This window comes from Mchenga conophoros, linkage group LG16, assembly GCF_057382185.1.
Source record: "Mchenga conophoros isolate Kocher_MC1m ecotype Shallow Benthic linkage group LG16, M_conophoros_male_GT1.1, whole genome shotgun sequence".
NCBI lineage: Eukaryota > Metazoa > Chordata > Actinopteri > Cichliformes > Cichlidae > Mchenga > Mchenga conophoros.
Window position 1 is genome coordinate 7211751 of NC_140541.1, and position 24711 is coordinate 7236461.

At 43.6% G+C, this 24711-nt stretch overlaps 1 protein-coding gene across 1 annotated transcript; it reads right to left on the reverse strand.

The window, feature by feature from the left end:
- Nucleotides 1-23982, reverse strand: arhgef49 (Rho guanine nucleotide exchange factor 49). The gene is made up of 7 exons (XM_085249338.1): nucleotides 23848-23982; nucleotides 18112-19754; nucleotides 10346-10541; nucleotides 8768-8978; nucleotides 6212-6801; nucleotides 3358-3503; nucleotides 1-3034 (listed from the first exon to the last, which is right to left on the reverse strand). Exons 2-7 carry the CDS (start codon nucleotides 19692-19694, stop codon nucleotides 2206-2208), a joined length of 3555 nt encoding a protein of 1184 aa, XP_085105464.1. The 5' UTR covers nucleotides 19695-19754; nucleotides 23848-23982; the 3' UTR covers nucleotides 1-2205.
- Between the last annotated feature and the right edge of the window lie 729 nt (nucleotides 23983-24711).

The window sequence follows — 24711 nt, forward strand, 5'->3', positions numbered from 1 at the left end:
TTGTGTTTAAAATCTTTTAATATAATGCACAATATATTACACTGAGGAAATAAAACGTCAGGTCTTTCATACACAAATGAGGAAAAGAAACTTTAATGAAACTGCAGGTTTAGTTTTTTCTTTTTAAATCTGAAACTGCGTCCTCCAACAGTACAGGCGTATCGGTGTGGAGCTGAGCAGCCCTGCCCTCCAAAACACAGTGATCGTGCTACTTCATAACATAACAGCATTGGTCTTATCTGGTGGTTTTGGTTTCGATGACTGGGTCGACTTTATAGTTTCAAAGTGCTGGAATCTGCTTCGGTCGACCAGAGTCCCTCTTTTACATCAAGTATGGTCAACAGTAATGACTGTGTAATAGAGTTTTTACCAGCGGTTACACTGGAGAATATACTATTACTGAATCATAATAATAAAGTGCATCAAACAAAATAAAGCTCTCTTAAATAATAAAAAAACAAAACACACCATGAGTAGTAAAAACACAAATTAGAAGAAGACACAGAGGATCAGTCGATCACATCAGTCAGGGACTGTCGAAGGAATAATTATATTGCCTGTAAATGAATCTCGGTCAAGTGACGGAGAGCAGACGAGTCTATTTCAGAGGTTAATGCTACTATGACGGATTGCAAATACTTCAGTCAGTTTTCATTTAACAGTGATCAAGTACCAAGGCACAACAGCTCATCGCTAAGTCACATAACACAGCTGAAACTGCGTCACGACGAGATGGTTTGGATGCTTTTTCTTTGAGGCGTTTGTCGTCAAGGTAGCAGGCTTTTTCAACCTTAACGCCAGAGTTTCACAACAGAACCTTTTTTTTGGTGTCTCACAGCTACACAGAGGGTGGGATGGACAAGAAATGGTGGCATAACTGAATCAGTTAAAGTATTAAAGTCATAATAGATAGTCTATTAACAGAAAGTCAGTGATTCTAAGTGGTTTGTTTACTGAAAAGTGATATTCTTAAAATCTGAATATAGTGAGTCTCCTAAGAAGACTCTTAGGAGTTACTGATGCCAGACCAAATGATTGGTTGAAGAAACAACCAGCAAATCATTCAATAATACAAAAAACTGGTTGTTGATTCTCTGTTATTACATTATTACAACTGTGCAGAGGCCAGTGGTGGTCTCCACATGAGGTCCTGAAGCTGAGGTTGGAAAAACTCTGCACTTAACACACAGGTAGTGTTTGACGTCACCCGGTTTGACAGGATGTTCCAAGAAAGAGGACTGACGAGACTCTTCACAAACTGCTTTCATGGCACTTAAATATAATGACCGTAACAGAGGCGTCCTTAGCATTAGGGAAAGCTTTAGTCGTGCCCACCGACCAATCAGACTCCAGTTAAATGTGCCACATAAAACCCAACGACACAGTAAAGCAGGATTAACACCTGAACGCCAAAAGGAAAACCTCAGGAAAACGAAATGCATATACAGTAGCTACTTACTTTGAAACTGGCAGAGATTATTGCTGTTACGTGAGTTCTCACTGAAAGACGGTGACGCGTACAGGTCTGTACAGCCCGTTTTGAGAGGCTCTACTCCACTGCTTATCTGGCAGTGAAAGATTGCCCTACCGCCAATGTACAGTAGAGGGCGGCACACGGACACAATAGGGCGGTGACGACAAACGAAAACCACCGAACAAAAAGATGTGGACGACATTTCTGCCTTGAGAAATGTTCTTACGTCACACTGTGTTGTATTAAAAAACAGAAAAGAAACTAAAAAAACAACGATGTTACAATTTTTCCCGTTGCAGTCGGTCATGTTCAGTCATGCTGTTCAACAGACACACGTTACTTACTGAAAAACACAGCTCTGCTTCTCCGAGAGCAAACAGTCTTTACAATCAAGGCCGACGAGATCGACCCAAGTTTTTTTCTTTGTTATTCATTTGGTCGTCCAACAATCTGACTTTGCTCTTGTAATGTAACAGTTTCAAATTAAATCTACATACATAATATTTTATGACAGTATGGCGCACTTACAGCTTCGTAACAAAAACAAAGTGCTTCGTCGTTTTCTTGCCCTCATGAGAGTCTGAGATTTTTTCTCTCTTCCCTTTTTATTTATTGTTATTGAATTCTAATGAGTTATGACAGCGGAGTCACTCGGAAATGCTTCCTGTTGTCGGCTGATTTTTGCAGTAGGAGGTTATTTACAGTGTAACAAAGGTGAGTGGTGGTTAGTCTCAGGACCGCGTTTGGTTCGTGTTGATCATGATGTTGGGCAAAGCGTTACGTCTTTTCCTCCAGGTGCCCAAGTCCCGAGCGTACCTCTTAATCTGGTGGAACCACTGCTGGGTGCGAGATTTGTCAGAGGCGCGGAAAACGAAAGACTCCCGCCGGATGTCAAGCACCTCGAATGTGTCCTCGCAGTCCGGATCTGTCGACACCACGCAGTTCCCCAGTCGGATGGGCTCTCTCAGCACTGTGAACTTCCCGCTGCTCTTGTCCTTGATCAGAACCAGCACTCCGTCCCGAATGCTCTCTCCGCCGCTTTCCATCTGATCCCCCCGAGCCACCAGGTCGGCGCACAGTCCCTCAACCGTCCGCTGCGTCCTCACCATCAGCAGGCTCTGGACGTTCTGGAACTTGAGAGCCTTGCTGCCCTTCTTCACCCACTGACCGTCCGCCGGCTGGGACAGCTGGAGCGGCCCCTCCATGACAAATCGCGTGTTTTCCCTCGCCCACCCCACCGTCTTCATCGACACCTCTCGCATCTCGATGTTGATGACCTCCCGGTTCTTGCGGCTGTCGCGGCGGAACGAGCGCAGGGACCAGGTGACCCCGTTGCCCTCCTGCTTGGTCTTCATGTTGATGTGCTCCAGGTGGGACTCGACCCGACTCTTGGCCTCACGGAGACGCGCGTAGTCGGGGTGGCACTCGGGAGTGACCTTAATGATGCGGCTCAACAAAAGCGGGTACTTGGTCACGCGCTGGAGGGGCGCCATAAGGAAGGAGCGCAGGTTCATACGACGCAGGGCTGTGTTGTCATTCTGAGAAACATCCAGGAAGATTCTAAAGAGAGAAGTGAGACAAGAGGACGATGAGAACGGAGACATTCTTACAGTCTGTGTATGTCTTTGGGGAAACTCTTAAAAACTTGATTAATGGAATCATAAGACAGCCTGAGTCATGGGTGAGCTGCAGTTCTGTCTAAAAATATGAATCATTGCAGCTCTGCTCTTGAAATAGAACATCTTCTGAATAAGTGATAACTCGCTGTCCTTTCCATTAAGAATTACACAGCACAGCCGTGGCAGGAACAAGAGAAAGCTCCCACAGCAATTTTGCCATCACACAGAGCCACAGGAAGACCAGTCCTTGTACTTTGTGTGTACCTTAGCAGCTCTTTTTCTTTCTCCAGTGTATTCAGCATGTTGACTGAGGTGGACTGCTGCAGACAGTAGGTCTGAAAGGCGGGCAGCATGTTGACAAACTCCAGAAAGATCTCTCCTATGTACACTGTCAGCAGATCTTCATCTCCCTGAAATCAAACCACAGGAAAGCAACGGCCTTAAAAGTCATTGTCCAAAGTGGTACGTGCAGACTTTATGCTTGGCTCTCGCCTCATCACTTCACACAAGGGTACTAATTAGTGAGCATAGCAGTTATCAGGGAGTGACAGTAATACTCCCAAAAATTATTAGTCCCAGATATACCAGCTGTTTTAAGGTAAACTTGAAACAAATGGTAACTAAGTACAGTATCATACAGAGAGCATTTTAAGACTCATGCGTCTCACTGAGAGAAGCAGAAATGAAACAGAGCTAGGAGAGACACCCTTCAACTGTGATATGAGCGTTGATATTTAGAGTTCTTCCAACAGAAGACGCTTTGCAACTTCCCTGTTTGTGGCGCATGTGCTTGAACAGCATAAATATGTAAATGACTACCTACACATAACAAATGTCAGGGATTTTGTTCATGTCTTATGTGTCTGAAAGAAAGAAATGATCAGCTGATATTTCAGAATACGCACAAACAAAATAAATAAGTAATAAAAGTACCAAAAGTGGCACATATACCGTTTTCTGATGACTCTTTAGACCATAGGTGTCAAACTCTGGCCCGCGGGCCAAATTTGGCCAAATTTGGCCCGCAGCCTAATTACATTTGGCTCGCGAAGCCATACCAAATTATTATTAGAGCTGGCCTACTGGTATTATACAGCTAATATATATATTGTTTAGTATTAAGCTTTGCTTGTTCCATATTCAGTTTTTCAGCAAAACGTGTTTGAGTCCATAAGAAAAGATTCATTCTTAAATCTGGAGGAAGATTTTTTTTTCCAATAAATATTAATGTTCCAGTTTTGAATTTTGGCCCACTGTGTATTTGAGTTTGACACCCCTGCTTTAGACCTTTAGTCATTTGAAATTCAAGGTGGCCGACATTTTTTAAGAAGGCTGTTGGCTCTCCTTCTTTAAATTTCTTTTAAGAAAATTTCTTTCTTTAAAGATAAGTAGAATGATCTTAATGCTTGACCTTAAAGAAACTTATTTTAGTAATAAGAACTTTATTTATGGAGCATTTTTCAAAACCCTGTGTTACAAAGTGCTTTATGAGTCTGGAATTACTTTTTTTCTAAACAATTTGTAAACAGGGCTGTAGCAACAAAGCTTGTACTTTTGTTTCAGACACATCTCCTGGATGGACTCCTGCACTCTTCACTGTTTAACTCTCACCACTGGCTAAAGCTGGCTCAGGATCTTTCTGACCTGCTCAGAAGGTTAGCAGTTTGATCCCTGACTTCTATACTTAAAGCTTACCTGGCAAGACAATGAACTTCAAATTTCCCCTGATGCATCGACTGGAGTATTTGTGTGTGTGTGTGTGTGTATAATTAAATTGTATGTGCGAGTGTAGTGCTTTGAGATCTCAGTAGAAGCACAACAGTGCTGTATAAATATCAGTCCATCTACCTTGCGTTGTACTATATAAGGACAGAATGCAGAGGGATGATAAGTTAACTGAATTAACTTCAACTAACTCTGATTTATAAAACAGACGTTGGTGACATCATTGCTGTCAAACTTGTTGATGAGGCACTAGGTGTCTCTGTTTTGTTGTACTGTGTTATGCAGACACTAATAGGAGGGTAATAAGCTCCAAGAGCAACACCTGGGCCCAGTGAGCTGGGCTGTAAAAGCTCCCTCCCTCCTGCAGTGACCATGTGACTCCCAGGCTCGGACCAGCACAGCCACAGTGTGTGCTTCAGGTTTATTTTATTATTTGCTCTCCAGCCACCCATGCATGCTCCACACTGCTGACTTTCTGATAAACACACACACTTTTTAGTTTCATTATATTTTTGCAAGTAAATTGTAATTCCCTTCATCTTTTCTCCCTCTTGCTGCTGCAGCCAGTGAGCTGGGCTGTCAGCTAACTAATGTTACTGACTTGTTAGTGTAGTTATATTTGGCTCACAGGAAGATTGGACCAGCCAAAGGGTAAACAGTGCAGAGACACGTGTGCCAGGTTAACCGGTGATTCTAAATCAGCAGCAGGGTTTAGATGCGAGTCTGAACGATTATTTTTCACTCTTTGTTAGAGTGCCCATGGTGTACCCAACCTCTCGCCCAATGTCAACTGGGATAAGCTGTTGAAGAGGCAAATGTTTACAGTTATCAGTAGCACTAACGCTCCTTAGCTTTAATGCTAACCACTGATTTGTTATGTGTTAAGCCAAAATAAGTAAAAAGAAGACTAAAGTGCTCTGTATAGCTGAGACGATGTCCAGAATTGGTGATACTTTACTGCAGGCACTATCATCACTACACAAACAGTATACAGTCACTCATTGTTAATGTAAGCATATTCTTGAGAGCATGATTAATGGTTCCTCTCCTCTACTTGACAATAAGTGACCTTGTTTTCGTCGTCGCTGTGAGAGAAACAAACATTTTTACCTGCAATTGCTTTGAGTGTATACATGTAAATGCGTGTGCTTAAACTTGTGGTTCTGATGTTTGTACTGAATCTCTAAAGTGTACTTCTACATATATCTGAATTTGGACTCAGTAACAGTTAAAAAAAGAAACAATGGCATTTAATGACATTATAAGTGTGACCCTTAAGGTGAATTATGCAACAACAGGAGATGTTGAAATCCGTTTGTGAGCCAGAAGATGCCAACTTTGCTCATGCACAGCTGGTATTTATGTGTGTTGAGAGACAGAGAGTGTGGGTCACCTGGTCAAAGGCCTGATCGATGCTGTCCTGCAGGTGTTCGGTGAAGCGTTCATTGACATCTATCAACTCCTGAACGTTGCTGAACACCACGGCGAGCTGCTCAGCGGTCAGCAGCCCGGCACTCTGCATGGGGCAGTAAAACTCCTCTTTGATGATGCGCAGGTCCTCGCCGTAGCTCGACTCCGTGTTCAGAAACTCCAGGATGGCTTCCTTGCGTTCAATGCGCAGCTTGGAGCAACGTTCGCACATGCGCTCTCCCCGTTCTTTCGAGGCCCCGTCCCTCAGTCCACAGTCCGGACACGGTCTCTGGGCCTCCCAGGCTCTCAGAGAGGCCGACGGTCTCTTCCAGGTGCGGGACAGACCCGGCCCGATGCCGCTGTCCACTCGTTCCACGTCGGCTCCCCGGCTTCTGCGGTAACGGCGAGGCTCGTTGTCCTCTTCGTCGCGCTCATCGCTGAGGCCCACCACTCCGCTGTCTGCACTCAGGCTGCTGATGGTGCTCCAGCGGTGTTGTCCGGTTCGAGTCACGCCCAAGACTGCCTGGCGCTCCTCACCGGGAGGCTCTGAGCGACCACGAATTGCTGCGGGTGCTGGGGAGAGGGATGTGAGAATGATCAGATTCATTAGCAATCAGAATGTTTATGGATTTACCCTCCAGTTTTTGTCAATCAAATAAACGCAGGTTTCTGGGAAAAGGCCAGCAAGGTCATCATTAACATATGTCGTATTGATGGACTTCCTTTGCCCAGCACTAGTGTAATGGGTCTTCAACTGACAGGGAACATAAGCGGGTAGTTTGTGTGTGTGTGTTTGGTGGGAGGACTTGAGGACAGGGTCCAACGGCCATAATGTTCAGTGACAAGCAAGACTCCAAGTTGCATAAGGGATGTAAAAACAGAACAAATGTATTTCTTAAAAGCCTTTTTTTCTTTTTTAAAAAAAGAAAAATGGGATGGGATGTCAAATGCCAGGCTCAGCTGGAGGCTCATTCACAATTTATTTGGATTCACCTCATGGTGAGGTCAGAGGTGTAATGAGGACAAAGAGTTCTGTAAAGGTGCTGGCATTTGTTCACAGGAAGGAAGCATCAAGTCAAATCCCATCACACAGTGATGGGGTCAGTGCCATACACCATAGGAATATGTGCAATGTTTATATGTTGAGACTGTATACAAAGATAGATGACCTGAAAGTCCCCCAAAAACAAAGCCAAAACATCTCAATCACCTCTTTGTAGATGGATGAACCCCACCTGCTCCATGCTAGCAGACAGGAAATAGGCCTAAATACAAACCATCCAGCTTTGTAGGCGACTGTCACTGAAATCAACTGAGTTTACACATGAGGAGTCGTCAATGAGATGGCAAATAACTGAGAGAAACTGAGGGCTTAAATAGACTGGATAATAAGGAAGAGTTGAAACAGGTGAGAAAACATCTGGAATAAATCTAACTAATGACACAGAGGAAGTAGAACTAAACACAACGCACAGGACAAAAGACTAAAAGAATAAAACAGGAAACAGGCACAGGGAAACGAAACAATAGCAAAAGGTCCAAATTGACAACACTGGGTCAAGGATCCAGGTACCCTGACAGAGACAGCTGTAGTGGACATCACAGGCTCTGATTGCAGGTACGTCTCTAATAACCCCAAAATACACCAATCAGCAGTATTCTTTATAACTTTTGGTACAAAATCAAAGCTGAGAAAAGTGGCTACAATATACTGAAGTTCATTCACACTGTAAGGTTACCTACATAGCTTTAAAAAAAAGTTGAGAGGCCCTTTTCCCCAAATTTAAAGTGCTGTTGCCAGTTTTCTAACTAATCATAAGATAATGTTACCTGCCATTGTGCAGTTACACTCAACAACCCACAGCAGTTGAGATGTACATGATTTCTAAAAATCATTTCAAAAACACAGAACATGGACAAGATTTTAATGTCAAAGGTATTATATCTCTTAAAAGTCAAAGTGATACAGAATCCAGAAAGCTTTACTGACATGTAGGCTTCCAGCAGCCTACATGTTAAATAGCTACCTGCCCCCTGAGTTATGTTTTATTTTATTCATTAGGGTCATTCGACTCGAGCTTGGAAATATTTGTGTGGAAGCAAAGTAGAGGCAATAAATGTAAGTGTTTTACCAGTTGTGAAGAATCTCTATTTTGGTGACATTCATTAAAAATGACCTTAGTGATGTTGGCTGGAAAGTTGGATTCAAGGATGAAGGAAGCATCACGTTGATTAGTGTGTGGCTCCTGTTTGCTGAGGTAGATATTTGAGCAACACACACATATTCTTAATAGTTGCATTTTTGTTACAACCCAAACACTTCCAACCAGATTTGACGCATGGACATCCTTTGATGGAAGTTCACCAGTCTGTGTCGTTTCAGCTGCAGTGACACTGAATTTTTTGTTGAAGTCGTCCTTATTTGTGGGATTTTCTTTATCCAAAGTAGCTCCATTTAATTTAACTAAAACCTCAGCGGATTACACACTTAAAGAGGAAGAAGAAGGAACACGATGTGGCACACCTGTTATGCACTTACCACTGTCTCTGTCTCTATCGCGATCTCGACGGTGGCCGTGGAGTCGAGCGGCGGCGGCAATCTTCATCTCCAGCTGCTTGCGCTTGGAGGCGTCGGCCGGCATGGGGTCACTGTAGTGGGGTCGCAGGCGGCACTCACGCTGCGCTCTCACCGTCTCAGCCAGCTCATAGGCTGCGTCCGAGCTGGAGCGCCTGCAGCCCAGACTAGCGTGCTGCCAGTTGGAAAGACACGTGTGTCAATCAAATGGTCGTGTTGCTATAGCAACAGGTGAAAGAGGGCAAAGCTCTCTGAGGTACTAAAGGAGGCAATGACAACAAGACTGAAATTCCAGCTTGCGTGTTTCTGCGTGTGTGTGCCTGTGAGAGCAGTTACCATGCACAGTGTCACCATCTTCACTGGCATGACATCATTACATAACAAATTTTGGTTATCGCTCTGATCCCGGCTTGTAGCACTGACAAGAATCCAAATTTCACAGTCAGTCGCAGCACTAATCGTCTTCCAAGTCTCGTAAAAAGGCTGTAAATTCAGCGAGGCCACGCTTTGAAAATTCTGCTCTTATCGCAACTTCAAACCACCCAGCCTTGAAGATGGGAGATATCCTCCAGATGACAAATTCTTTAGAGGTTAAAGCAAGGAATTCCCCAAACACTGCAGCATTCAGCATGGACAAACACTCCTCGAGTGATCTCTGAAATTCTTTTAGGGTCTCTCAAGCCCCTGAGAATCAACCTGAGATATAAAGTTCAAAGGTCATACCTATAGCATCTTCCTCATCACCCCAAAGGCATCGTCAGCATCCCCTATAACATCCATATAATGGCTTTAAATTGCCCATTATCTTCCTAACCGTAGACACGAATAGAGCAACTAAATATGACTGAAAGGTGCAAGACTTCCATCGCTTCACACAGCTCGCAGCTATTGGATAAAATGAAGGAGAATAATTCATATTCTACTAAATTATCTAATAACACCCGTTTGTCTGGTAAATGCAGAGGCTGTTAATTTAAAATAAAAGAAGGCAAGAAAGAAGCAAACGCACCTCGACATCTGTTGTCTAAGCTACCTAACAGCTGCTGCAACATGCAAGCGAGGTATGACTCCATGTCAGTCCGGCTCTTCTGTTCTGGTCTGCAGATGCAGAGAGGAGCATGATGCTAGCTGCAGCTGAGCCTGGTGTCAAGCTGCAGCCAGCCAGCCAGCAGAGAGAGAGAGGAGGCACGCAGAGAGCAGGAATGGAGCGCTCAGTTACCAGCAGCAGCTCACTGCTGGAGGGGTGCTTAATCCTCCTTTTTTTTTTCTTTTACTGCATCCTCAGTCGTTGAGCTGTAGCAGGAAGACAGACCGCTGCATGCTTGTTCTCAGCAAATACCTCTGCATCAGTATATGTGAGGGATGTGCATGTGTGCGTGTCGCAGTCCCCTTGCTTGTCCCAGTCACCGATGAATACCAATAGATCAGCGCGTTTCTGCACACTGCGAGGCAACGGCAGAAAGCAGAAGCAACCTAAGGAGCGCACGGGGAACGCTGTTAAGACATGAAAAACAAAAAAAGAGAGAGAGAAAGAATCCTTACGCATTCTCCTGCTTCCTCTCTTCCTCCTTCTCCTGCAGGTGCTTCTTCGCCAGCCTTGGCTCCGCAGGCCGTTGCCGACGTTGCCATGGCAACGGCGGAGGGCTGACAGTCGGCCGAGGGGGCGGTGATGTCACAGCCTCCGTCCCGGTCACCTGACAGCCTGACGGGGGTCTCGGCGGAGATCTCTGCACTGCAGCTGGTGAAGAGAGGAGGGAGATGGACGTAGAGAGGAGGGGAGGGAGAGAGATGGGTGAAGAGAAGGGTGGGAGATTGGGAGGGTGGGGAGGGGGGGGTGAAAGGGAAGGAATAGAAAGCAAAAGGATAAGGGGGATAGAAGAAAAAGAGGAGGGAACAAGACGTGTGGGAAAGGTATTGAATGAAGGAAGAGGGGGAAATTATAATTCTGGCAGAGCCCTCTTCTGCTTACAGCATCTCTGTCATTCATTACTCCTCAGTCTTCCTTCTCCAGCTCACATGCCTTTCTTCTTCCTGCTATGTCTTCTCCACCACCCACCCAACCACCACCTCCTCCTTTACCCACCCAGACTTCCAAATCAATCCCTCTCCTCTTTTTGTGGCCACCAAAGCCCACCCGCCAACCCTAAGCTCCTCCTCAGGAGCACAGTAATTAGGCCCACCAGCAGACATTAACACCTGAACCCCACGGACCACGGGGACAATGCCTTTTCGCGGCCACGCACAAACACGTGGAGGCATTATAGTTTTCTTTCATTCCTTTGTCTGACAACTGGGGATTCGTTCTTGCTGCACACAGACAGCATGAGATCTGTGACATCCCAAAAAAGCACACAGTGACAAACTGCTGCACAGGAATTTCACTACACTGGAAATTGCATATCCTTGAACACACAAACCACAAATACATGCCTGTGGGGACTTATACGAGCATTTGTAATAGCAGAAAACAAACAGACCAAAGCAAATACAAATCCACCACAAGATGTGCACCTTAAAAGTGGCCAGGGATCGTTGTTGTGATTCACTTAACGCATCAGTGAATGAGTACAATGAGTTTATTAGAGCTCGTTTACACTGAGTTTATTAGGGGACATTTACTCTACGGCCGAGCCATGCAGTAAATGTGCCCTACTCGGAGAATGGACTAAAACAACTTAAAAGCTAATTATACACAGGCGGCACAAAAGTGCCCTCCAAAAGTCGCTATAAAATCTAATGCTGAACTGCACAACTTTACGCCAGCACAAGAAGTCTGCACGTTTATGTGGTCAACCTTTTAACCTTTATAAAGGCTTAACATTCGGACTGGTAGCTGGTAGCTATCTGCAAGCTTCATAACTGGACCCACTTGTAGTTTCGGTTCCTTGTGAAACATTTTTAATATTATTATCTGACAAATAACTTTGTTTCCTGTGTGGTTAATTTTTCTAACAGTTTGTTCAAGATTAAATTTTAGTAATATTTGAATGTGCTAGCACTGATTAGCAAGTATCTGTGTCTGTCCGATACTGTCTTTGCATGCTACTTGCTAACCTAGCTAGCAAGCTAGTTAGCTGACTAGCACTTTCTCCAAATATGGTCATTTCTGGCTCAACAAAACCATCACAGTGAGGCTTGGAAACAGAACTTCACAAACCAACAGGTACTTTCCTCTTTTATATACAGTCTATGTTCATTCCTGGCCTACCCTGTTTATTCCGTCCCTCTCTCTAAGTCCTTTGTGATTTCGTGAAGTCATTTAAATGAAGTGTTAATAATACAGGAAATGTTGATTTGTGGTGTTTTACATTTTGTTTATGCCATTAACTTCAGGAGAAAGAACCAACTGCTATGCTGTATATTGATTTTGTTTTTTCAGCACTGTTAAACTTCACGGTCCAGTAGCCACGTGTGGATACTACCATATTACTGCAATCATTGTAAAAAAAAATGTTGTGACATCAGTTTGACATATTTTTATATATATTTTACTCAAAATAAAGGTGTTTGTGATTTTTTTTTATTAGCTACGCGAGCTTAATTGCCCGAGGGATCACAACCCATAATGGAGTCTCGATGATGTCTGGGCTCTCACAGGGAAAGACAGGCTGTAAATTCCTGATATACTGACTTTCTTCACAAAGGCGTGTATTTGACAAGAACAGAGGATGGTTAGTCTCAAGAATTTGACCCAAGAGTTTAGTAAAACTGGCTCGAGCTTTACTGTAATGTTGAGTGAAATGTCTTCTCCATTGTGTTTTAGTAACAACAACAAAGCATCAATCAGCCACAACATTAAAACATTAACTGGTAGAATAAATAAGATTGATTATGTCGTTATACGGCAGTTTTCCTTTGGGAATCTCTGAGAAAGCTCTACACTGACCCGTCTTTTAATCTTCCCAGACTTAAACCTCTTTGAGTTTTAGGTCTGGGAAGCACAGGCTTGTTCTACACCCTGCAACCCACATCGACCAAAAAATCCCTGCCAAGGTCCTTCGACACCACAAACAGCCCAACAGTGTCTGAAAACCAACTGGTCACAAGTGAGACCCACACAGTAGGTATATCAGTGATAGCCACTACTAAACTTACATAAATAGAGTAGTCATAGTCATAGCTGGACTGGCCATCGGGCATACCGGGCATTTGCCCGGTGGGCCGCTGGCGATTTTTTGTTTTTATGGGCCGATGGATTTTTTTTTTTTTTTTTAGTAAGGGTATATATAATGAAAGGTGTTGGATTGGCCAATTGGTCATGATCGACTCTGGGCTGGACCAATTACAGCCGAGGAGGCTAGATGCACCCGCCCCCTTGTTTAGCAATCACGTGATTTTCGCGCATTGCATGCCGGGAACTCGTGGCAAAACAATCCAAGTACCGCATCAAATGCAAACATTTGCAGCACCGCAAAACGTTCATTCTCCGTTTCCAATACCTTCTTGTTTTTTCTTTTTTCTTTCTTGCATTTTTCTTTGCCGCACAAAAAAGGAATGTACAAAACAAAAGGAGAACAATGCCGGTCCGTACAAAGACAGACTCGACGAAAAGACAAAGAAAAGATACGAGGAAAAAATCAAAGGAGTGAAAGGGTCAGACCCTTATGAGCGCACAGAGGGACAAAAGATGTTAGCGTGCTGCCCAACTTTCACCACGCTCAGATTTATAATCATACGGTTCTTGGAGTGAGTGCATACACTCGTGAAGTTTAGTAACTTCAGGTCACTGCAACAAGCCCAGGTACAGTTTACCGACGGATGGGTGCAGGACCTTGAAATGCACCGTGTAGAACGAAAGACCATCGTACGAACAAAGGTAAGTTTACCAGTCTCACAAATCGTCGTCATAAATACACATTCGTTAACCGTTTATTAATATATAACCTTTGAGCTCAACGGTAATTAATTAGTAGTGGAAATAATTTCTGGTAGCATTACACAAATGTAGCAGTGACAATAATATTGTAATGACCTGGCTGGGGTTGTTAGCCAGGTGCATTCTGGGTATTGTGTTGTCTGTGTTTTCTATCGTTCTGCTAGTTCCTATGTGTTTGATTCGCATGTTGTGTTAGTGTTATGTTAATGTACGCCACAGTGAAGTTGATGTGTGTTCTGTGGAGTGGGTTGAATTGGCATGGTTGGCTGACACCGCGACTCTATGTGGTGGGAGCGTGATAGGGGTTCGGTGTCAGCAGCGTTACGTTGTTGTAGAAAAAGATGGTAAATAAACGACTGGTGTGAACCACTACAGCCTCCTGCTGGATCATTTGGGGATTATCAGTCTGCTGCTGAGACGCTCGGGGTTGTGCGGTGTATGACGACGAGTGCTCTCCATTTGTTGCGAAGTTTAGCGATAGCTGCTAGCGCCCCGCTAGCCGTTTTGGCTAGTGAGCAGTTTAGCCAGTTCAGCTCCACTAACCCACGGTTGTTACAATATTGTATGCTGTAATCGCACTGGACAATTAGTGATACAAAACAACTGTTTTACCCTGTGAATAAAAGTATATGTTTTTGTCAATGTACCATGGTAATAACAGAAGCGAAACACAATATTGTGTCAGGACAATTCACTATTTATGCACAATAAATAAAGGAACATAGCGCGACAATTTCTGTTCAGCGCCAGACTTGCTTGTAACCTATATCACCAATTATGTTAAGAAAAATGACGTATTAATACTACAAAACTCCAGACCATCCGTCGGCTCTTACTTCGGAAACATGGCTTAAAAATTTCTCTTCAACGACGTAATCCGATTAAAAAAAACGATCTCTTTACCCGTCGGCTTCCCGTGGCTGTCATGCGACCAGCTATTGCAGTTAATAATACAACAGCTTCTTGGCATTTTTTGGGTTTCTTTTTATCGCTGTGTAACTGAGTTCAATTGAACGCCTGCGTGCGCTAGTACCTCTTGCCACAAGTTCCCAGAATCCTTTGCGGTTTTACCCCTGAATGACGTCACATTTTCAATCTTTATCCTGGTGGGCCGGTCTCTAGTCAAAATGCCCGGGCCGATTTTTTGTCCCAGTCCAGCCCTGGTCATAGTATGTATTCATTCAGCTTGTGAATGCTTCATTACTTGTTTGTTTAATCCATACATTGATGGAAAATGGTAGAAAAAATAACTCAAAGATATTAATACGGCAAATAACCAATAGAAAAATAAGAAATTCATTGGTGTTCTCGGGGCCCAGAACCAGTCGATTCATTGTTTCAGCACCAGCTCTGCTATTAAATTTCCTTTGGCTTCTCTTCAGCGTGTGTGTGCTGACTTAACACGAGGTCTTATTACTCTAATGGTTCTTACATAACAGTGTCTTTCTGAGTTCTGTCCCTCCCAAAGCAGTTAAACTGCTGAGCCCTTTCTGGACATGTCGTAAAAAAAAATGTTTTCAACGTCCTTCATATGCTGCGTGGCAGCTACGTGCGCTTCAGCTCAACTACTTTCTTCTTTGCAGATTAAATTGCATGAAACTCTGGCAACCTGCACGTTGTTTCTCAAGAAACACCAGCACAGCAGATGAAGATGTCCAAATCAAAGCGTGGCAAAAAGCCCAATACAATTAATCCCCCGGCTCTGAAGCATCCGATCGCTTTCCCGTTGAACAAACTGTCATTAAAATGCATTTCTATCACAGTATTAGCTGTCACACTCTGGATGATGCATGGGATCCAATAACCTGTAGTTTAATTTATCAGGAAACCGCTGCATGTGATAGATCAGCACTCAACACTGCACGGCGTGACACCAAAATTAGCCTGGCTGTCACCTTCACTGATCCATCTATCTCTCAAATTAATTCATTTTGAATCTGATTGGGCGAGTGCGATCAATTGAGACGAATACACAGAAAATAGATATAAATAAAAATAAAATCTCATACACGCCTTCTTCTTGACGTCTCTATATAACACTATTACTGCAGAGTGCAATTAACTCAGTGGTGCAGCTTTATGCTTCAGCCTATGAAAAAACGCTCCCAGGTGTAATAATATGAATATTACTGTAATAGCGCAGCTAAAACACAACGCCCTGCACACCTAAACAAAGAGACTCGCGACGGACGTCAGATACCTCGGGGTGCAGCAATCACACAGCATACTGTCATGTTTAATTAACTAATAAATGTCCAAGTATTAAAACATTCACAGAGCCTTGGGCTGTATTTAAATCTCAGGAGAGTGCGGGGTGTGTTGCATTATGGGTGCTTTTTTTGTACATAAAAGAAGAATCCGCTCCGGATGCTGGAGATGTGAACGGGCTTTACGAGCACTGTAATACTGCTGACAGCATCAGCTGAGTAATTGATTAGTGGACCGGGAGACAGTGAAATAGCTCTGCAACTGCTGGACTGACTGTCGGGAAATTTTGCAGGGACATTCAAACTGTTTCCTTTACTGTCACTGTGATTTTTGGGTTTTATTCAAAGCGTTCAGAATTTTTTAGGAAAGAATGCCACAAAATTTTGTTGCAAAAACCAACGTCTCTCACTTGCCTCATCTCTTCATGCTTCGTATAGCCCCATGGTCAGGTCAACGTCTCTCTAAAAGTTTGTTTAAAGAGTCTCAGATTCTCAGATTCAGCTGTTCTTTGTGTTTAGCAGTATTAAGCAAATATTCAACTAAAACCAAAAATGGATGTGAAAAACAATGCATACATAACTAAAATACATTTCAATTAAAGAGGAAATATCCTTAATTTTTGGTATTTGTTAGTTTGGCGAAATTTGTTATCACAACCTCCCCGATGAGGCTCTGATCGACGAGTTTATTGAGACTCTGGATGTCTGCAAGACTGTGAGTCAACTGCTTTCAAAAAGTTCTGCTTATATTATAATATTTATACTAATTTAACTTAAAACTTGTCTCTCGCATTGGTCATAAATACAATCATAATTCAAAAGACTCAAACTAACAAAGAATAACTATAATAGCTGTAATGCTCACAACCAGTGCGACCAAATGCAGGTCCACTGAGCTGCTAGCTAATACTGGTCTTGTTATAAAGATTAAAGGAAAAGAAACAAGCCTGCTGAAGGCATCACTTGGAGCATCTTTCACGCTTTTATAGTCTATAAAGCCTGATCGTAAAAATAAAGTAAAATAACTGTTAGTTGCAGCCTTAGACTATAGCTCTGCTCTCTTACATACTGAACATATTCTGTATCTATACAATCGCACACACGCAGCAGATATTTTTCTGCTGCCTTCATGCAGTCATCCATCATTCTTTCTAGCAGTGCAGACAAAGGAGCGACAGTGAGCGGAGAGTCCAGACTGGCAGGGAAAGATACCGTCTATCTCTCATTTAGCAAAACCAGGCAGTTGGGGGGTGGGGGGGAGTTTATATTTCTCAACTGACCTTATCAAGCAGCTCTTTGTTCGGGGTCTAATATTTACACTGCAAGAAGACCTAAATGGGTGCCCAGTGCTGTAAAACACACCCTACCCTTGTTTGTCCTTGATCAGAATGAACCACAGTGGAGTGAAGCCTGCATTTATTTAGCCAACAGATGACACTGAGAGAGGAGAACCAGGGAAACAACAAGTCTGCGTCCTCCAGTCTGTCACTGCCTCCTCATGCCAGGCTCCCGCCCACAGTCTCGTCTGCAGAGCCAACCCTGTTAGCTCCGACAGCTGTTATCACAATAACTGAGATAAATCAATAACACAACAGCACGTGCGGGCTTAAACAGATGGACGGGCATACACTGATACAACGCTGGAAGTGTACCTGCATATACTTTACAGATAAACACTTCAGCGGTTGTAAGCCCCTACAAGGATCGGATAATGTATATTGTGAGATTTAATTTCTCCATTAGAAAGATTTAACTGGATTTTAAAAGAATGTGCTTATTTGTAAGCACCACTGTATGTACAAAATACACTTTGCTGTACTAGTACTGCAAGTTAAGAGTTAATCATAAACCTGTTCCTTGAGCCCAAAGGTCTTGTGTGTGAATGTGTGTGTGAATGGGTGGATGACTGGATATGTAAAGTGCTTTGGGGTCCTTAGGGACTAGTAAAGTGGTATATAAATACAGGCCATTTACCATTTACCATTTGATCTCTAATAAATAAGGATATATTCTAGATACATTATGTATCTTTGGTTGTGATGGAGCCAATATGTGTGCAGGTGCATGCCAGACAAATAGGGAACAACTCCATAGTCATGGTTGTTCCCACCACTATTATGCAATATTATGTATTTTAACCTATAGACAACATGTTAAGTTTAACTTTACAACAACTAACACATACACAGCACTCCTCTCTCTCCTGCCACGCCTCTTCCACTAACCTCTTCTTGATCAGGTCCAGTGCAGAGCCAATGAGACCATCCTTCATCTTATAGATCTTGGCTCCATAGCTAGACAGTTCGGTCCCGTCCAGCAGAAGAGCAGGGCAGCAGCTGGAGGGTCGTTCCCACTTCTCCCTGCTGGGCGGAAAGGGAACTGACCCAGCAGGTTCCAGACTGCTCCTCCTACGCTTGGCACTCCCATCATCCCCTCCTACGTTGCTGGCCTTTTCCTGGGCCGAGCCACCCTGGGGCGGCAGGGGTGAACGTGGAGAGGGCCCCGTGCGGATGGGAGAGTACGTGCTGGTGTCAGAGATGGAGGAGGGAGCGGGAGCTGCAGTGCCGTTAGCGTTCACAGTGTTGAATGTACGTTTCTCTGAGGACGTGATGGCCTCGGGATTTTCTCTCTGCTTTTCGAAATGAGGGTCTGAAAGGATTATCGCACCATCTGATGCTCCTAGGTCTTGCTGGAGGTCAGCTACAGGTTTTTCAGATCGTGTAGCATCCACTGTGGACTCAAGGTTCTGCTTCCTCTCCATCTGCCGCATCCTCTTAAACTCCTCAAAAGTAGGTATATGCAAGCGTCCCAAAGGAGGTCTTCGAGGCTCTAATGTAGAGTCTGATCTGCTTCTGTTACCTGAAATACTGTCTGTTGTGTAGGATGTCTTAACTGCCTGCTGGGTGGATGGGGCGCTGTGGAGAGCCAGGTTGGGGCTACTATTCTGCCGACGGAGCTGTAAACGCCTCAAGACCTCCTGTTTTATCTCCTCTGGGCTGGTGATGCGCATTGTAGTGGGTGGCCTGGAAACAGGACCTGTTGACTTCCCGTGATGCCCACTGTCTCGTTCCATGGGTACAGCGCACGGGGACACCGTAGGACGCAGTGGGAGGGGCTTCAGAGGCTCAACAGCTGACCTTGCACTCTGAAGGCGGAGTTTCTCTCTTAGGCCCTTCCTCGCATCCCATTCATCCACACCACTTGGAAACAGCAACTGAGGGAAGAGTGGCAGGTCCTTCCTGGGCAGTCCGGGTCGAGGGTAAAACGCCAGGCTTTCTGGGTTGGGTGCCAGCCCATGGGAGCTGTCTGGAGACCCATCATACCAGTGGCTAGTGGAGGTGTAGCGTAAGATAAACTCACTGTCCACACTCCTGTAGGGAGCACTGCTGAGCGAGCACAGACCAGAATCTGCCAGAGTGTTCCAGTTTAAGTTCTCCATACTCCTGTAAGGCCTGCTGCCATTGCTTCCAGTATGAATGCAGGCTGCTCCCTGACCTGGCTCCATCCCCAGACCGCCCTGTTGGCCGGAACAGTACCTGAGCCCCAAGTTTGTAAGCAAGGTGCTGCTGTTACACCGGGCCATGAGGGGAAAAGGTGGACCATGAAACCCTGGATAGTGAGGGACGCTGGTTCTGTGCCGGGGGAAGGAGGACAGTGGGTCAGGAGACAAGGGGAGGTTGGCGATGCAGGGCTCCACGTCCATGACGAGGTCGAGCGGAGAGGTGCAGCCAGCAGGGGAGCCGGCAGAGGCCGCGACGGAGGAGGTAGAGGGGTAGTCACATGGCGGGGGAGGCTTCACGTCTGGCATGGCTCGGGGCAGAGCGAGCGGCCCTCAGACGTGCAGTGAGCTGGTACAGAGATCCACAGCCTGCAGCAATGAAGACGAGAAAGGACAGAATGTCTTTATTCATGGACCCAAGCAAGAAATTGACAAAATGACTTCACATCTTGGAACATTAGCTCACAGCCTCAAACGTGAATTTCATTACTTTAGATGTTTCCTCTATCATAACACAGCTCAAAATTGAAACATTACTCTTCAGTGTAGATTGTAAAATGACCTTTTAGTACAGATCAGTCTTCTTCAGCCACATTGGCGACTACACAGACCGCATGTACTGGATGACCACAACTCTGGACACAGAGACAGTGTCTCTGAAGCCTGGTTCGTTCACCAGAGTAATCACATTTATATCATACAAATGGCGTTCTATCTGCCCCCTTGGGATATTTCTTTTTTTTCCTTTCTCTGCGGCAAGAATAATAATAGAGGGATTATTGCCTGGCTTTTCGGCTATTAAAACATGAGATTGAGAGACAGATAGTGGAGGATAGTGAAAAAAAAATGAGAGAACCCTAGTAGATGAGACAAAGATGAGACAGATGAAGAGGAAATGAGTGTGATGTTAAGAGAAAGCAGTAAGCTGAGGGGACAGTAATGAAGATAACTGCCTGGCAGTCCACTGGCGGATGGTTCTGCTTTTTTCCTTCAGACTAACCAGACAGTATAGCTGCAGATTAGCAGCCAAGACAGTTGGCAAGATGGCACCGGGTGTACTGTGGCTCTGTCGCTCTCTTTAATGAGTACAAATAGCAAGTTCACCGCCCAATACAAATTCTCATTCTCCATATCTCACATCGGGTCTACATCACAGTGAGTAGCGCAGGGTCATGGCTGTGATTATGACTATGGTTATGAAACAAGGACTCAGAGGGCTCATCCCTGATGCATTATGTGAATAATAAAATCCAAATCATCTCCAGACTCAGATGCTCTCAAATGCTAAAGCACGAACAGGCCGCCACGCTTCTCCGAGGCTTCGCGGTAATAAGTAAATTGCCATTCCTTACATGGTTAGAGGTAAGCAGCCCTGCGATCCGAGTTAATCAGTGGGCGGTTTCCCTCGGATTTTATTTGTTGGCTGCTAATTAGATGAACATGCTCAAAAAAACAGAAAAAAAGCACGAATCTGTTTTTATAAAACGAATCCTTGTAGCAGCAGAGTCTGAAAGACACACATTCACAAAAACATAATCCTTTTATCTTTATCTTGAACAAGGAGGAGACTGGTGATATTTTTATATATTTCATATTAAGAAAACAAGAGTGGAGTGAATGCACTAACAAGTACTGTGATTATCTAAAGCCGGATATATCTGACTTCTCCTTTTGTCTATTTTTTGTTATGCATTGCACAAGGTCGCATGCTGCTTCTCTACCACGCATGCACAAGTAACACTACATTTTTATTTAATCTCAAATGCACTTTGGATCCCCATACGTAGATTACTCTGACAATGACAAAAATGTAGGAAAATGTAGTGCAATGTAAGAAAATACTCCTGGTTGAATCACACTCGAGCATGTAAACCTGTGTCCTGCTGGTTTAGGCAACGCTTTCTTTTTAAAGGAAATGAAAGTAGATTTGTGCGTTTTAATAATGCAAACATGCAACAAAGAAGGACGAATTGACTAACACTTTGTTGTAGAATAAGAGCAGCTTTTTCTGTTTGTTATATTACTTCATGTGGCTGAGTCATTCTTCGTGATCTGGGGAAATTACATTATTTCAAGTCCATTTTTGTAGGTTTTGCATGTTCTGTTGCTTTACACCGATCAGTATCTTAATGCCTGTGAATCATTTTGATAGTTTTTTGTATATCCTTGATGTTTGGCTGACAGGTTCTTGTGCACCACGCCCTCTTTTCATTAATGATCTGATCGTTATTAAGTATGTGCATTCACTACCTACTTGCATCCCAAAGTAAAAGAAATCCAGTATTGTTTTTTCTTTTTGCAAAATGAACAGATTTATTTCTATAATCAGTTTTAAATCACTACTTGCAAAACTAAGTGATGCCTTAGAGTGACTTCTCTGTTATTCTGCTTAGAAGACACATACAATATGCATGTGCGCAGTTCAGCTGTGAGGGAAAAAAAATGCTGAAATCTGAAATTTGGCTTTAAATTAGCTTGCGTGTGAGTGTCTGAATAGCAGGGAGCATCCTGCTCGACATGCCTGTGCCTCTCCCTCTCTCTGTGCCTTTCTCTGGTTGAATTACTGCCAGAGTAAATGCTCTCTGGAGGTCTCGCGCTCTCTGCTCCCTCTGTCACCAAGCTAACTGAGGAATAATTCATCCCCACCATCAGGGAAGTAAATCAGTCACCATGTCCAGCATGCACAGGGGCTGATTTCTCGAGATATGATGGCAGAGCGCACGGAGAGGACAGCTTCAAAATGAGGAAATAAATCAATCAAATGATTGGATTCAGTGTCAGAGTTACTGCATTGCTGAGAACGCTGACAAAAAAATCTCCAATTTAATGAATCAGTTTGTGTATTACTGAGTCCTTCAATTTAAAATTATATGGCCAAAAAGGTCTGTGTCTATTTCAGGAACATTTGATTTAGTTTTGCATTTCCCAGTTGGAAGTAGGCCAGTCACTTCTAGTCAAATCAAATATTAATGGCATATACATGCAGTCCTGTAAGTTCACCCCATGATTCAATAGCTTGTGGAACCACGTTTAGCAGCGATAACCTGATAAGTTTCTGTATGAATACCTCACATTGTCTGTAGGTGTGTGTGCATCTCACATTGCTGTGGAGGAACTTTGGCCCTCTCTTCTTTTCAGTTCACTGAGTTTTCCATGTATTTGTTTTCTTACAGTCTCACCACAGCACTTCTGCATCGTCCTGCTGCAACCAACTTGGGCCAAGCTTTAGCTGTCAGACAGACGGCCTCACATTTGTTCATGGTTAACTCAAACAATGCAAGGTTGCAAAACAAGCCCAAATCATCACCCCTCCGTCACCATGCTTAACAGTGTGTGAGAGGCATTTGTGCTGACATCCTGTGCTTGAGTTTCTCCAGACTGTGCCTCTTAAAGCATCTCCACTTTGGTCTTGTGTGCCTAAAGGACGTTGTTCCAGACGTCTTGTGGTTTGTTCAGTTGTAGCTTTGCCATGTTCTTTTTAGAGAGAAGAGGTTTTCTCCTGGAAACCCTTCCAAACAAGCCATACTTGAACAGTCTTTTTCTAATTGTAATCTCACGAACTTTAACATCCTAACCCACTTAAATGCTTCATACCGTCACACTGTAATATCAAAACTTCCCTATAAAAACATTCACCATTTGGGAACTCCCTTTCCTGTGTCAAAATGATGTTGCTTCTCTAGTCAGTGCACACCCTGACTGGACCAGAAAGAAATTCAACTGCAAGAAAGGCTTCACCAGCCATCATCGGTGTTAGGTGATAATCCTCTTGTGAATTGGAGTAAATCTTTAAATTCAAGTTTCAGTGCTTCAAACCTGAAAAGAAGAGGCTACTTTAAGACTGGGGGTCCACATATTTTGTTCAGGTATCTAAATAAATCCATGTCCATCTGGTTATTATTCAGACAAAGGTCGGTAGTTTTCAGTCAGTAGTTTTGTCCTATTGAAACACAGAGCAATTATATCACTATTTGACACAAAATGAGTCACTTTATCTTATTTCAGTCGCTTACACAGTTTATCCCTGTATCCTCTTTTACTTAATATAACACAAAACTGTGCGTCTAAACCACTGGTGACACTGAAGGTCTTTAGGTTCCTCCTTCTCTGGCTCTTTTGCTCAGTTAAGCAGCACCCCATTCTGTTGGCACGATTGAAGAAAATCTAGCATAAAACCTTCACTCTGTGAGTTGCAAGATTTTCCAATTAAACATAAAGTGTATGGCAGTAAGTCGCTGCTGTGAAAAGACCACAACTCTATTTGTGCCTATGTGCAAACACATCATCAGTGTGTTATAAGCGTGTCTTTATTCTGCTGTCAGCACATCTGCTTTTCACTCTGATCGGGCAGAGTTTACCTAACAGTGAGCATCATGTTGCAAGGATCAGTTCTGGAGCGAAATCCTCTTGTTTCAGCCAACAGTTCCTGCTGGCAGCATGCTGTCTGATCTTCTAAACTTACCCCATTTTAATCAACTCTCTATGCTGCTTCCCTCCTCCTACAGGTCATTGGCTCAGATCCCACAGTGCCCAGCTTCCTCTTCTCAGACTCCCCTCAGCACAGCTATCCGTCTGGAGCGTCCAATGAGCCAGACAGACGTGGCCCTGAGCTACAAGTTAACAGAGAGAGAAAAGCAAGAAAAACAGGACATCAATCAATAAGCTGCCATTTCTAAATATAATAATAAACTCTTGGAGTAAAAAAACACGATTGCTCTGCCAGGTGCAGCTATATGTAAGGTCTGCTAGTAAAGGAGAGAAACACAATGGGCATCAGAGACTTCAGGCTTGAATAGCAGATGTATCCTGATACTGTAAAACAAACCGAGTCCTCCTTTTTAGAGTGAATTAGATGTTGAGTCAATTACATAATTAGTGTTCGTCTGACAGGAGAGAGCACCCTGAATTACGCACATCACAAGAACATGTGTGTGTTTAATCAGTTAGGGGTCGTTCATGGACTTCCTCAAAAACACTCTGAGGAGAATATATATATAATATATAAATATATATTTACAAAAGGACAATTTATACAGTAATTATTTTTCATTAGAAATCACAATTTAAAACATTTTTCTGTTAATTTACAATGTTAGGTCCAGACAGCTGGATTTGCCAGCAACATACTGTTATTTTACACTTAAACTACTGTAATCTGCAAAAACAGGTTCTTCCAATAAAAAAATATTACATCACTGTGATGGGTGACATATAAGCTTAGCAGTTTAATACTGTCAGCTCTTTGCTTATTATGAGAATGGTATTTTAATGCTCCTGTAATCTCAATAAACAATGTATTATTATAAAATGATTCAAAGTACTGTGA

Bases quoted from the DNA above. Each gene is read 5' to 3' on its own strand.
- arhgef49 (XM_085249338.1), bottom strand. From the start codon at position 19,694: ATGCCAGACGTGAAGCCTCCCCCGCCATGTGACTACCCCTCTACCTCC. The intron at 8,979-10,345 runs GTAAGGATTCTT...TCCAACTGGCAG, and splicing joins GAGAGGAAGCAGGAGAATGC to CACGCTAGTCTGGGCTGCAG. The intron at 3,035-3,357 runs GTACACACAAAG...TTCTCTCTTTAG, and splicing joins AAAGAAAAAGAGCTGCTAAG to AATCTTCCTGGATGTTTCTC.